This window comes from Amia ocellicauda, chromosome 1, assembly GCF_036373705.1.
Source record: "Amia ocellicauda isolate fAmiCal2 chromosome 1, fAmiCal2.hap1, whole genome shotgun sequence".
Classification (NCBI taxonomy): Eukaryota; Metazoa; Chordata; class Actinopteri; order Amiiformes; family Amiidae; genus Amia; species Amia ocellicauda.
The window spans coordinates 6,856,149-6,867,695 of NC_089850.1; the positions used below are offsets into that span (position 1 = coordinate 6,856,149).

General features: G+C 40.6%; 2 protein-coding genes across 2 annotated transcripts; both read right to left on the reverse strand.

Moving 5' to 3' along the window:
• Window positions 1–15: 15 nt before the first annotated feature.
• Window positions 16–8,048, reverse strand: LOC136724147 (rRNA 2'-O-methyltransferase fibrillarin). The gene is made up of 5 exons (XM_066697466.1): window positions 7,853–8,048; window positions 1,828–1,910; window positions 915–1,067; window positions 466–609; window positions 16–70 (listed from the first exon to the last, which is right to left on the reverse strand). Exons 2-5 carry the CDS (start codon window positions 1,908–1,910, stop codon window positions 16–18), a joined length of 435 nt encoding a protein of 144 aa, XP_066553563.1. The 5' UTR covers window positions 7,853–8,048.
• Window positions 8,049–8,898: 850 nt separating this feature from the next.
• On the reverse strand, window positions 8,899–10,364 carry msgn1 (mesogenin 1). Its single transcript, XM_066714661.1, has one exon. The coding sequence runs from the start codon at window positions 9,647–9,649 to the stop codon at window positions 9,185–9,187; it is 465 nt and encodes a 154-aa protein (XP_066570758.1). The 5' UTR covers window positions 9,650–10,364; the 3' UTR covers window positions 8,899–9,184.
• Between the last annotated feature and the right edge of the window lie 1,183 nt (window positions 10,365–11,547).

Consider the following 11,547-nt stretch of genomic DNA (forward strand, 5'->3'; position numbering starts at 1 on the left):
CACAACAGAGCAGTGTCACGCTGCACGCTCCAACAGACCTCTGCCATGCCTGAGCAGCTGCTGTATAACTCTACAGCAATAAACATTTCAGATTAAGAATATAATGAATATATGAGTTTTGCAACATTGAACCTAGAGCCAGGCTGCCTTTGAATACCCACACAAACATGTATGGGGTGATGTTCAAAGGGAACGTGCTAAAGTAGACACAATGTTTCATGAAGCTGGATTTGTGTCACAACATCACTTCATTTATCATTTTTAAGCACGCAGATCGATGGTACTTTTTATATAAAAAAAGGAGATTCTTAAAAGGCCCTAATAAGGTTTTAGAAAGTACTTTACAAACAGCATCTTATTTTGGCCATTTTAAGAAAATCACACTGATCAGACGCATTGTTTTAGCCAAATAAAATGCATAGCTTATTGCATGAGAGACGTTGGAATGAGTTTGAGATGCTGTACCTGTGCATGGGGGGGTAGGGTCCTCTCATATGCAGTGGTGGCGGAGGGGGGGGTGGAGGTGGGGGGCCCATGCCCATAGGACAGCCCCTACCCCCCCTTCGGCCCCGGGGGTCTGGATATGGCCTCATCCGCCCCATGCCCCTCCTGTACAACATAGACCACAGAGCAATAAATACATCAAATACAATCTCTTCCTCAATGAGAGTGATTTTTGCTTCTTGGAGAAAACTGTGAGGGCTGCTTCAGCGCACTTTCAACTATTTTTCGTATTAGTTTGATTATTCTGCAGTCATAGAATAAGTGGAAAAGAAATAGACAGGTAATGTACAGAGTACCTGATAATGGACAGGAGCAGGAATGTGCTCGGGGTCACAGGGGGAAATAAAACTGGTCAATTCTAATTACCCAGTTAATGAGTCAATCTGTGGATATAAATAATACGATACCACCTTCCAGGTCCAAATCCATTCATGGCCCCATCTCTGCCTCTGGCCCTGCCTCTCCCAGGAGGCCCGTGTCCCTTCATCATCATTCCCCTCCCACCTCGGCCGCCACGCCCTGTCCGGCCACCTCGCCCCCGGCTCTTAAATCCACGGCCCCTGCTGAGAAAAAGCGTCCACAGGCTCAGTGTCACGGGATCTCAGGTTTTAATATTTTACTGGAAGCTCCGCCTCTGAAGACAGAGCGAGAAACAGGGACAGGGCAGCGCCCAGCGAGAAGGCGACTGGTCTTCATGCAGTTGTTCTGATTAAGCAAAACCGTGGGAAGAAGTAACTGGTCCACTTGGTGAGAGGAAAGGAAATTCTTCACAGGACTGCATTCTCTCGTTTTATAATGCCATCTCGCTGTGTGAATCAGTTTCCGTCATTTCTTCAACTTTGCAGATTAAGCAACAAACTCGTGTGAGCAAAGTCCCCTCAGCCAGGGCTGTTCTATATCCCTCTGAAAAGTCGATGTACTGTTTTGTGCAGCACAAAATACTTTTCTCTGTGGAAATACTTAAGAAACAGAATACTGAAAATGTTCAATATTTTCTTCCTTTCATTCCCCCAGAATGAACAATTTCTCCTTCCGCTGTTTGGGGCATAACTAAAAAGGACTATCAATGTGGAAACAGAAAAATACCCACATTTTTATGCTCCAGAGACTGGTTTAATGAAATGTTCCTTGGCACAGATATGTAAGTGTGTAGGTACTGCTTTTTGTTCTGGATGTGCGTGCATTTTCCCTTTTTTATTCTCTACATGGAAGAGAGGGGTAAACGGTATATTTCCACGTGGAGCTGTAGAGCAACATGGTATTCAGATGCAAACATTAAAGCTACAGCTACAGTAGATGTAATTTTGATGTGATCTCACAGACCTGGACTTGTCTGAAGCTGCTACATCTGTGATCACTGGTTGAGTTTCCATCTGTTCCATCAGCTGCTCGGCATCTTCCTCCATCTAACAAAACATTCAACAACAAACTTGTTATAGTATTATAATAATATATTATAAACAGGCCCCTCTGAGTGGCCGACGAGGCACCCCATCCCCTGCTGTGGAAGCCAGATGAAGCACAACCCTCCCCAGAGGGCTGATGAGGCCCCCCACCACGGAGGGCTAACAGGGCACCCACTCCCCAAGGTCTGACGAGCCACCGACACCTAAGGGCTGTTGATGTTCCAACACCCCCACCCCCAAGGGCCGGCGAGAGGCCCCCACCAGAGGGAAGACCACCGCCAGCAGAACCATTTTAGAACTGTTTGATCTCCTTGCTGCTGTAACAACTGTACTGCCTGGAGGGGATGCAACCATTAGGCTTGGGCCATTTACTTTATTTTATTTTGTTTAAACTATTAATGGTCTATTTTTATTTTGCTGTATGTTTGTTGTAGTGCTTGTACCGAAATACCTAGTGACTTCAATTGCCATTATTATACTTGCGTAAAAAAAATCATGTTATTAAAATATAATACTATACTGCACATACGATTACCTGGCTACTGCAAACAATGGTTTTGTAACTGATAGGAAAGCATGTCCAAAACAAATTATTAACTATCCAATGAAACCGTTTACTTTCAGAATGCACAGAGAATGACACAACCCTCGGAAATCAAGTTCAAAAGTGACATGTATGCAAGAAGTGGTATAAATGTGGAATTCCTCATTTTGGAGGTGGGAACTGTGAGAGTACGTGCAAAATCTTTGAAAAACCTGGGGGCATGTTTATTTGAGCAGTTTGTGAAAACCACATTAAATAACAAAAATGTGCAGAATGATTTTGCTCACCTGCTCACAAGAGAACAGTACAACAGCAGGTACCCAGTTTAAGCTAGGAATCATTTCTCTTTTTATTGTCTATACCAGTGATTTTCAAACTGTACCCCCTGCCCTGCTGGTTTTTGTTCCAACCTAGGTCTTAATTACTCAATTGAATGTGATATTTGCTTTGTTAGGTCAATTAAGGATTCAATTAAACAATAAGACCTCAGTTGGAACAAAAACCAGCAGGGCAGGGGGTACTCCAGGACCGGTTTGAAAACCACTGGTCTATACCACTGGTTCTCAATCCTGGTCCTAGGGACCCCAGGCCCTGGTGGTTTTCGTTCCAACCGAGCACTCAATTACTTAATTGAACCCTCAACTGGACTAATTTGCTTAATTTTACTTTTTAAAATTGTGTAGCTTTCAATATTTCAAGTTCCATCTACAGTTTCATACTTTACATGAACTCTACAACTGTTTAAAATATTTTATGATTAGTTAAATTAGGGTTCAATTAAGTACCCTACTAGTAATTAAGTAAGTGAGAGCTTGGCTAGAGCAAACGGCAAAAAACATGGGGTCCCCAGGAGCAGGATTGAGAACCACTGTTCTATACCTTGATGAGTTTTGAAACGTATCACTCAGAAGGTCATGAAATCACTTTAGAGTTGATGTTTGTGCAGGTGCTGTCTTTGCAATGGAATCACATGTAGTTGGTGCTTCCCTAGCAGCTGCAAGACACCAGAGACAGCAGGATAAGTCATCTGCCAGGCTGCGTCTCGAAAGCAATCCCATTGGACCTGCTGTCAGAATGTGAATGGTATCCAGAACAAGTTACAGACACCTACCCAAACAGCTTGGGCAGACATGGTGATGTAAAATGCTTCTTGCTGTAGAATATTTTTGTTAACATCCTAAACTGAAAACTGACCCATTTGAGAATCTCACTTAAAACAAACGAGTGGGTTCTTAAGGGTTAATGTTCATCTTAATTGAGCACCATCCTTAAGTCCACAGGCTTTAGTTGTAACCAATCAAGCTCACAGCCAAGCTGAAAAAAAGCTTAATTACTCTTCAGCTGAGTGATCCTGGAGCCATGCATCCATTCTAGGACTCAAGTTCTTAGCAGATTACAGAGACTGGATTCATGCTCGACAAAACACCTATGCTTAATTGTCAGTAGGAACTTAGTGTCTCGTGGGCTATAGGGACATCCTGTTCCCTCTCTGCATCTGTGGGAAAGAAAGCTGTGCTGTCGAGCAATTCAAGACCATGCAGTAGCCCAGTGGTTCTCAATCCTGGTCCTGTCCTGGGGACCCCATGTCCTGCTGTTTTTTGCTCTAGCCGAGCTCTCACTTACTTCATTACTAGTAGGGTACTTAATTGAACCCTAATTTAACTAATCATTTGCCTAATCTGAAATATTAAATTATTTTTAACAGTTGTAGCGTTCATGTTAAGTATGAAACTGTAGATGGAATTTGAAATATTGAACGCTACACAATTTTAAAAGTAAAATTAAGCAGATTAGTTCAATTGAGGGTTCAATTAAGTAATTGAGAGCTTTGTTAGAATGAAAACCACCAGGGCATGGGGTCCCCAGGACCAGGATTGAGAACCAGTGCAGTAGCCAACCCAGCCAGACTGAGAGCTCTCTGGATAAGAGTGGCCACATTGATCAAATACTCTCTTAGGCTGGAGAACTCAAATGATTCAGATTAATCCATTTGACTCAAAACTCTAACAAATCATCACCATTAAATGAGCCTTACTGATTTAGATACACACACTGTGTGCATTGTGACAAAATGTGTTCCACAGGCCAGTGAGGACTTGAAACTGCATCCTCTGCCAGAGGTAAGGCATTCAAATATGAAAAGCACAAATGGCATCTTAATTACACAGGCTATGTATTTCCCAAGGATGTGCAGAATTAACTACACATTTATTTGCATTGCATCCTAACTTTCATCATATTCAGTAATTAAAGGTTATGAAACAGTAATTTCACTTTATTTGCACATCTTACTAAATCTTTAATACATATCACATTGTTATTTTAGGATTATGCCTAGCACAGCAGAAACTGATCAACAGCAAGCGATCTACAGAAATTTTCACAGAGCAGTGTGTGTGATTGTAATTTCTTTTCCTTGTTGCATTGTACTGTGCTTGGATAAAGCTCCCTAAAGATAGCGGAGTAAGCCAGGACGTCACATTGTTTTCAGTGATATTATAAGACTGGGCTGTATGCTTTTTATTAAATGTTTTCCTATCTGGTAGTGATTATGTTTGCAATATTAAATTTACAATTCCAAGAAGCTCTGCCTATTAAGAAGTAACCTAAACTCTTTAATAGCAATACTCTTAGAAATAGTGGTAATACCAGCGACATCCTTAAGAGATCAGAGTAGGAACAAAATTGTGGATTTCCACAGACCAAATAGTGTATCTGTAATTTAGCTGGACAGAGTTAACCCAGACTCCACAAGTCTGGGACTTGAATCAAGTCTTCAAAATCATGAAAGGCATCGACCACATCAAACCAGAGGAGCTTTTCCAGATCAGCAGGGACACACACACCTGGGGACACAAATGGAAATTGGCCTTCAAGGCATTCAAGATGGAAAACAGGAGACACTTCTTCACACAGAGAGTCGTTACAATCTGGAACAAACTCCCCAGCGATGTGGCTGAAGCTGAAAATTTGGGAACATTTAAAAATAGACTGGATAGGATCCTTGGATCACTTAGTTATTAATGGACACCAAACGAGCACGATGGGTCAAATGGCCTCCTCTCAACTGGACACTCTCTTATGTTCTTAAGTGAGAATATATTAGTGGTTTAAAAGCAGTGGAAAAATATTATAACCCGATACCACTAGTAAGATGTCAGCTTGAACCCACAAATGACAAACCAAACCAATTAAATATGTTCCTTCAGGATCTCCGTTCCTAAAAGTAGATTACGGGTCATGTTTTGCAAATGGGCCTGCAATTATGCTTGTAAAACCTGATCAAATAAGCAACACTGAAAAGAAAAATAAATTAATGTTTTCTGTTACGAATCAGTACTAGTGCTTTAGGATGACTCTTTTACGGGAGAGAGAAGTCAACAAGGATGGAGAAAAGTTTCTAACATTATCAACAGAACCAACAAACCCGCATAATATCGAGGCGTTTGTAATACATTGCTAAATGTATGTTTATACAAACATTCAGGATAATGCATTAATCATGTGCTGCAACCAATGCACTCAGTAATACAAAGTGGATGGATGTATTGAAATACATATATATATATATATATATATATATATATATAGGAAAGAGGAATCAAGAATGTTTAAAGCACTTGGTAGCTGTATAATGTTGCTCGGGCAGCGTAGCAGCTGCAGCACGGCTCATGAAAGAGCTGTGACACAAGATATCCAGGGAGGAATCAGAAGCTGAACAACATTCAACACACCTAAGGCATGCAAAGGCATACCACCACCCTGGGTTGACAAATCTGTGAGATTTCTACCCATACAGAGAGGCTGAGGCTGAAGAGAGAAAACAAAGACGTTACCGCACTCTGAGCTCTGAAACCCACTAACTTCATACATGCATGGCACAAATACATTTCTATATATATTCCTGGTATCCTATGATATATGTTGCAAAATATGATGGGCTTCTTTCAAGAAAGAATAACAACTAAAAACTTTGTAGTACATTTTGTATGACAAATGTCTAATTCTATTTCAGACGCAGTACAGATTTAAAGGATAGACTGCATTAAGTTGCCTGTGCATTGCATGGTGTCAGAGTCTGAAACTCCTTAGATGAGGTGCTGAGTAATGAGTTTAATTGAAAGACTCTGTGCTCCTGTGTGTATTTCTGTTCCTGGAGAAGCACAATGCAGATGTACTAATATTAAACTGGGGAATGAACTGGTGCTCTGGTTTCTTGCCAAAAAGTATACATGAAAATGCGTATCATTTTATCAAATGCATATTTGTATAACATATTAAAAATCTTCAGGCACATACTTTAATAGCACATATTCTTAAGAATTGTAAGGTACTGCACATTATCGGTCTTAGTGTGCAACAATTCAACATTAATTGTACCCTACAGTAAAACAACTTAACAATGATTTTTATATCTGCCACTTTGCATAACTTCAGTTATCCACTCTGGTTTAACAACAGTGAACCTGCGTCACTAACCGAGGTGTACATGTATTTATTATACTCTGTTTAATTGTGAAAGATCAGACAACCACGAAAGGGAACAGAAGAAATGCCCTCAGATCATGTTCAGTCACACAAGCCCAGCTGAGCTCAATTCAGTGATTTCACAGCAAAGCTCGTCCAGTCCAGCCAATGACGCGGCATCTGTGAACCCGGGCAGAGCAAGTGGGTTCCTGCCAATGTGGGCTAATTTGGCCCGTTTGACTGACCGGTAGTTATTTATGTGGCGCTTTTCAAATCAGTGTCTTTACAATAGAAAACACGATTTATTGTCTTATAACGATAACGCACACAAAGTGATTAAACATACCGACAATAAATGCCCTCAAATACTTCCCTTGTCCTGGATATTATTGTCACTAGGGATACTCCTGAGGATTTTGAAATGAAGGCTCGCATCCTGAGCTCTCTGTCCCAAATAATCATGAAACATATCCTCAAAGGCTCACAGATACAGCACTGGCATCAATACAGCACAGGTGTACCGAAGACCAAGTAATGACCGTATCTTCAAATCATTCAAAGCACAATTAAAAACAGGACGGTTTGTGGGAATGACTGGAAATGTAAGTGCAATGCATTTTCTATTGCTACGTCAATGGTGGTTTACCATGAACACGTCAGGAATGTTACCATTCATAATAATAATAATAATGTCACCTTAGAACAACAAAAGTCACGGCCATTTTTGGGAAGAAAAAATTATGTTTTGGAAAGTAACAAAATACCTAGCAACCTTAAAGGGGCTCCGGACGACATCTGCCAGATGATGCGTGGCATTTGTACTCAACCCCGTCCACTTCAGCGCGACTGTACTACTGGCAATCACCCACCGTTGCGCCATCTGTGAACAGGCGCTGTAATGCATTGCTTTTATAATGGAAAGATGGCTTACCTCTCCGGAGAGAAAAAGAAACCCGTTCCAATAAAAAGCGCGTTAAGACAAACCGATGCTGATGTTCAATGTGTGCTGTAGTATCCTGCAGTATCCTGTAGTATCCTGCAGTATACAGTGCGCCGTGCGGACGCGCTCCCGTCCCGTCGCTGTTAAATGGCGGCTCGCTGAGGCCGACACAGCCGCTCCGGGCGCCTCGGACACACGCAGCGCGGCCCGGAGCAAGCCCCGCCCCCGGCCCAACGGCGGCTTCCTGTTGGCCAGCGCAGGCTCTTGCTCTGCCCCCTTACGGATCGGGCCATTTTGATTGGTGGGGGAGGAAACGCAATCCTTTCGAACCCATGTTTGGGTTGGTAATCGCAGAACACGTTGGTTTAAGGCAGAGAGCAACACAAAGTGGAGAGAAGGAAGTCTGCGCCCAAGAGCGGTGCTTCAGAGACCAGCACCGCAGCTTGATGTATCTGTCTCTAAATATCTCACGTGTTGCACGCTTTATTCTCTATTTGTGTCCATGGTTTAATATAATACATTAGGCCTACATACTGAAAGTGTGTTATATATTTTAAGACGGATAATCTGATTGTGTTTCCAGCAACATCGGGTAGTGCACTTAAAGACTTATACGCCTATTATTAGTAGCATTACTATGATTATATTAGTTTTTCCATCATACTTAAATTACGGCATTTTTGCTACATGGGGGGTACAATATATTAATTAAATATTGTGTATTATTATTTAATAACTTACTCAGGATGCATTCCTGTCCACCCCCCTCTCTTTCTATAACAAACATGATTTAAATATTTCTGTAAAACTACATTCAAGTTTTTGTTCAATTCATTTTAAGTTTTTAATCACCAGGTTACTGTATTAATCAGAATAACTCATTAGCAAATTGAAATGCAGTCTGATCCTTCACTCATGTGGCCCCTCTATGCCCTTTTAGCTGAAATATCTGATTTACCCCAGTTTTTAATATTTAATTCAATGTAACATTGATTATATGAAAATAATACAAACCATACAAAATATAAACATCCAACTGAAAAAAAAAGTATTTTATTTAATCCAAAATATACAAAAGATGTAAAAGCTATAAACCCATTCTACACATTCCAACACGGAGGATTCCCCAGCAGAACAATATATACACATCAGCAGGGGCAACAGTTTCAAAAATAATTAAATATCAAACACAAAAAGTGACACATGCAGTAAGACTACAGTATTCAAAGACAACGAACAGTCCAAATCCAAAGGCACTCAGTTCTTTGATGCGAACTGGCTTTAGTCGTCATTTTAGCCGGAATAAATGACAGCATGTTGCCATCACGTCTTCCTGAGAAGGTCGGAGAGCTCATTGATGTACTGAATGGTGCACTTCAGGGTTTGGATTTTGGTGAGCGGCTGTCCTCTCTGGCTGTAATCCGCTGGCAGATAATCCCGCAGGTGGTGCAGCGCGTCCGCCAGACTCCGCATGCGCATCTTCTCCCTCTCGCTGGCCTTCACCCTGCGCTTGGTGGACATCTTGGGCTTTGCGGATTTCGGAGATGCGCCGTCGGACGAAGCAGACGACTCCAGCTGTTGCAGACGGTTCGGGACACGCTGGATCATCTCCGGCGAGGAGCACGTCGACTCAAAGGAGGACCCAGAGGACATGCTCTGGGGAGACAGCCCGTGGCCCATCTCGAAAGGGTGGTCTTCTGCCCGCCAGTTCCAGTCAACGAGTAACTTTGAAGTCATGGTTTCCAGAACGCCATCCAAATCCAGCAGGTCTTCGGCCGGGTTCTCCATCCAGAGGAAGCACCTCTCCAATATCGTCCAGGCAGGCTCTTGGAGAAGTTCAAACAAGACAAGAAGACGGGCTGCGGGCAGCCAGCTTTATATCTGGCGGCCAGACTTGGGCAGTTTATGAGTTCACAGCTGAAAGGGAAAGTTCAAAGCAAACACAAGTGCCAAAATGCAACCTGCCCCAAACAGCTCTTGCCAAGACAGCGTTCATTATCACCAGTATGTGAAATAGCCTTAAACAGACAGGTAATGTGTAGCAGCAAGAAAAATAATTAGATTAGCTTTCGTGGAAACGACCATTTAAGCCCGAATTACTACAATTATCATGCCAGTGCTAGAAGACTAATGAAGGAATGAAAGGTAGCAGCTATACACCCAGCGGTTCCACATAAAATACAATATAGAAAACAGATGAGAGCCTGATTGATCGTGTGTATTTAATATGCTAGACCTGCACCTGAAACCTTTATTATATATTTTAAGACGTACCAGTTTTTATGGCATATCCGTTTATCCCGACTCCGTCTAACGACTTATCCCTCTCTCTGTCGCACTGCTCAGTTTATGTGGACTTTTCCGCTTTCATGGAAGTCCATGCGTCCCGATCTGCTTTATTTTTGACTCAACACAACACTATCTATGTATCCTGATCCGTTTCACTCAGTCCCCGTTCTCACCCAATTATCAATGGTATTATCTAATTTACAAATGGATATGAATTGAGTGAGTTATACTAAATTCAAAATAAATGCAAAATACAGAAATATAAGTTAAATAAAACATAATATTATAAATGCATATGAAAACATAATTTCTGTTATATATATATATATATATATATATATATATATATATATATATATATATATATATATATTAGCTAATATCTTATAATTAACTTGTAATTATTTTCCATAAAAAGACATTTGGTGCCTGAAGTGTTCCAATCGGCAATATCGCAGGGAAAAATAAGCTTTAAATGTTACAATGACTTTATAATGACTTTATAATGGTGCACATGTAACGAAAAGTAACCGGAAAAAACTCGTCATCGGATTTTATGTATTATTTTCTCATTCAAATAGATGAAATAAACTATAATTAAACAAATGTATCGAAATGAAATATTTTATTTAATGCAGTTTGGTTATACACAATTTTCTTTAGGCAAAAGGATAGTCAAAATGATTAAACTTACATTGTTTTGTAAATAATCGTCATTGTGTAGACTAAACTGTATGATCCATTCATATCAATGGGGTAATAACAAGTACAGAATAAAACCAACAGTGAAAATTAATTTGCTAAAACGTTGAGCAAATATTATGTATTTAAATAAATTAACGATAATAAAATAATACATAACATATAATCAACAAATAAGGCCTGTACTTGATATTGCTCATCTAAATAATAAACCAGAAATATAATTATAGCTTCTCTAAAAACAAAACTGAGCTTAAAAATAAGTACAGAGGATATGTTAATGCTTTGTCACTGGCGCATCTAAAACACGCTGCAAAAAGGTGCAATATTTTAGCTTCTTCCAAAAACTCATATATAGACAGAAACATTAGGATTTATGTCAACAATATTAATAAGCATAATAATAAACAATTGGTTTAGATTTGGTTTAGTGGATGCATGACAAATGAAGCATTTCAATGGTTTAGTGATCCTCTTTTTAATTACGCAGATAATTACGTTAGAAGTGCCCGAAAATCTATGTGCGTGAGATCTGCGTGTAATTAGTTCTTTACAAGTGTGTGTGTGTGTGTGTGTGTGTGTGTGTGTGTGATAGGGTGGTATAGGTACAGACCGTATGCCAACCTTGCACCTCGACCTTGAATCCTCTGCAAGACTGCCACTGGATTAGAATACAGCAATGCCAAACGTCCTGC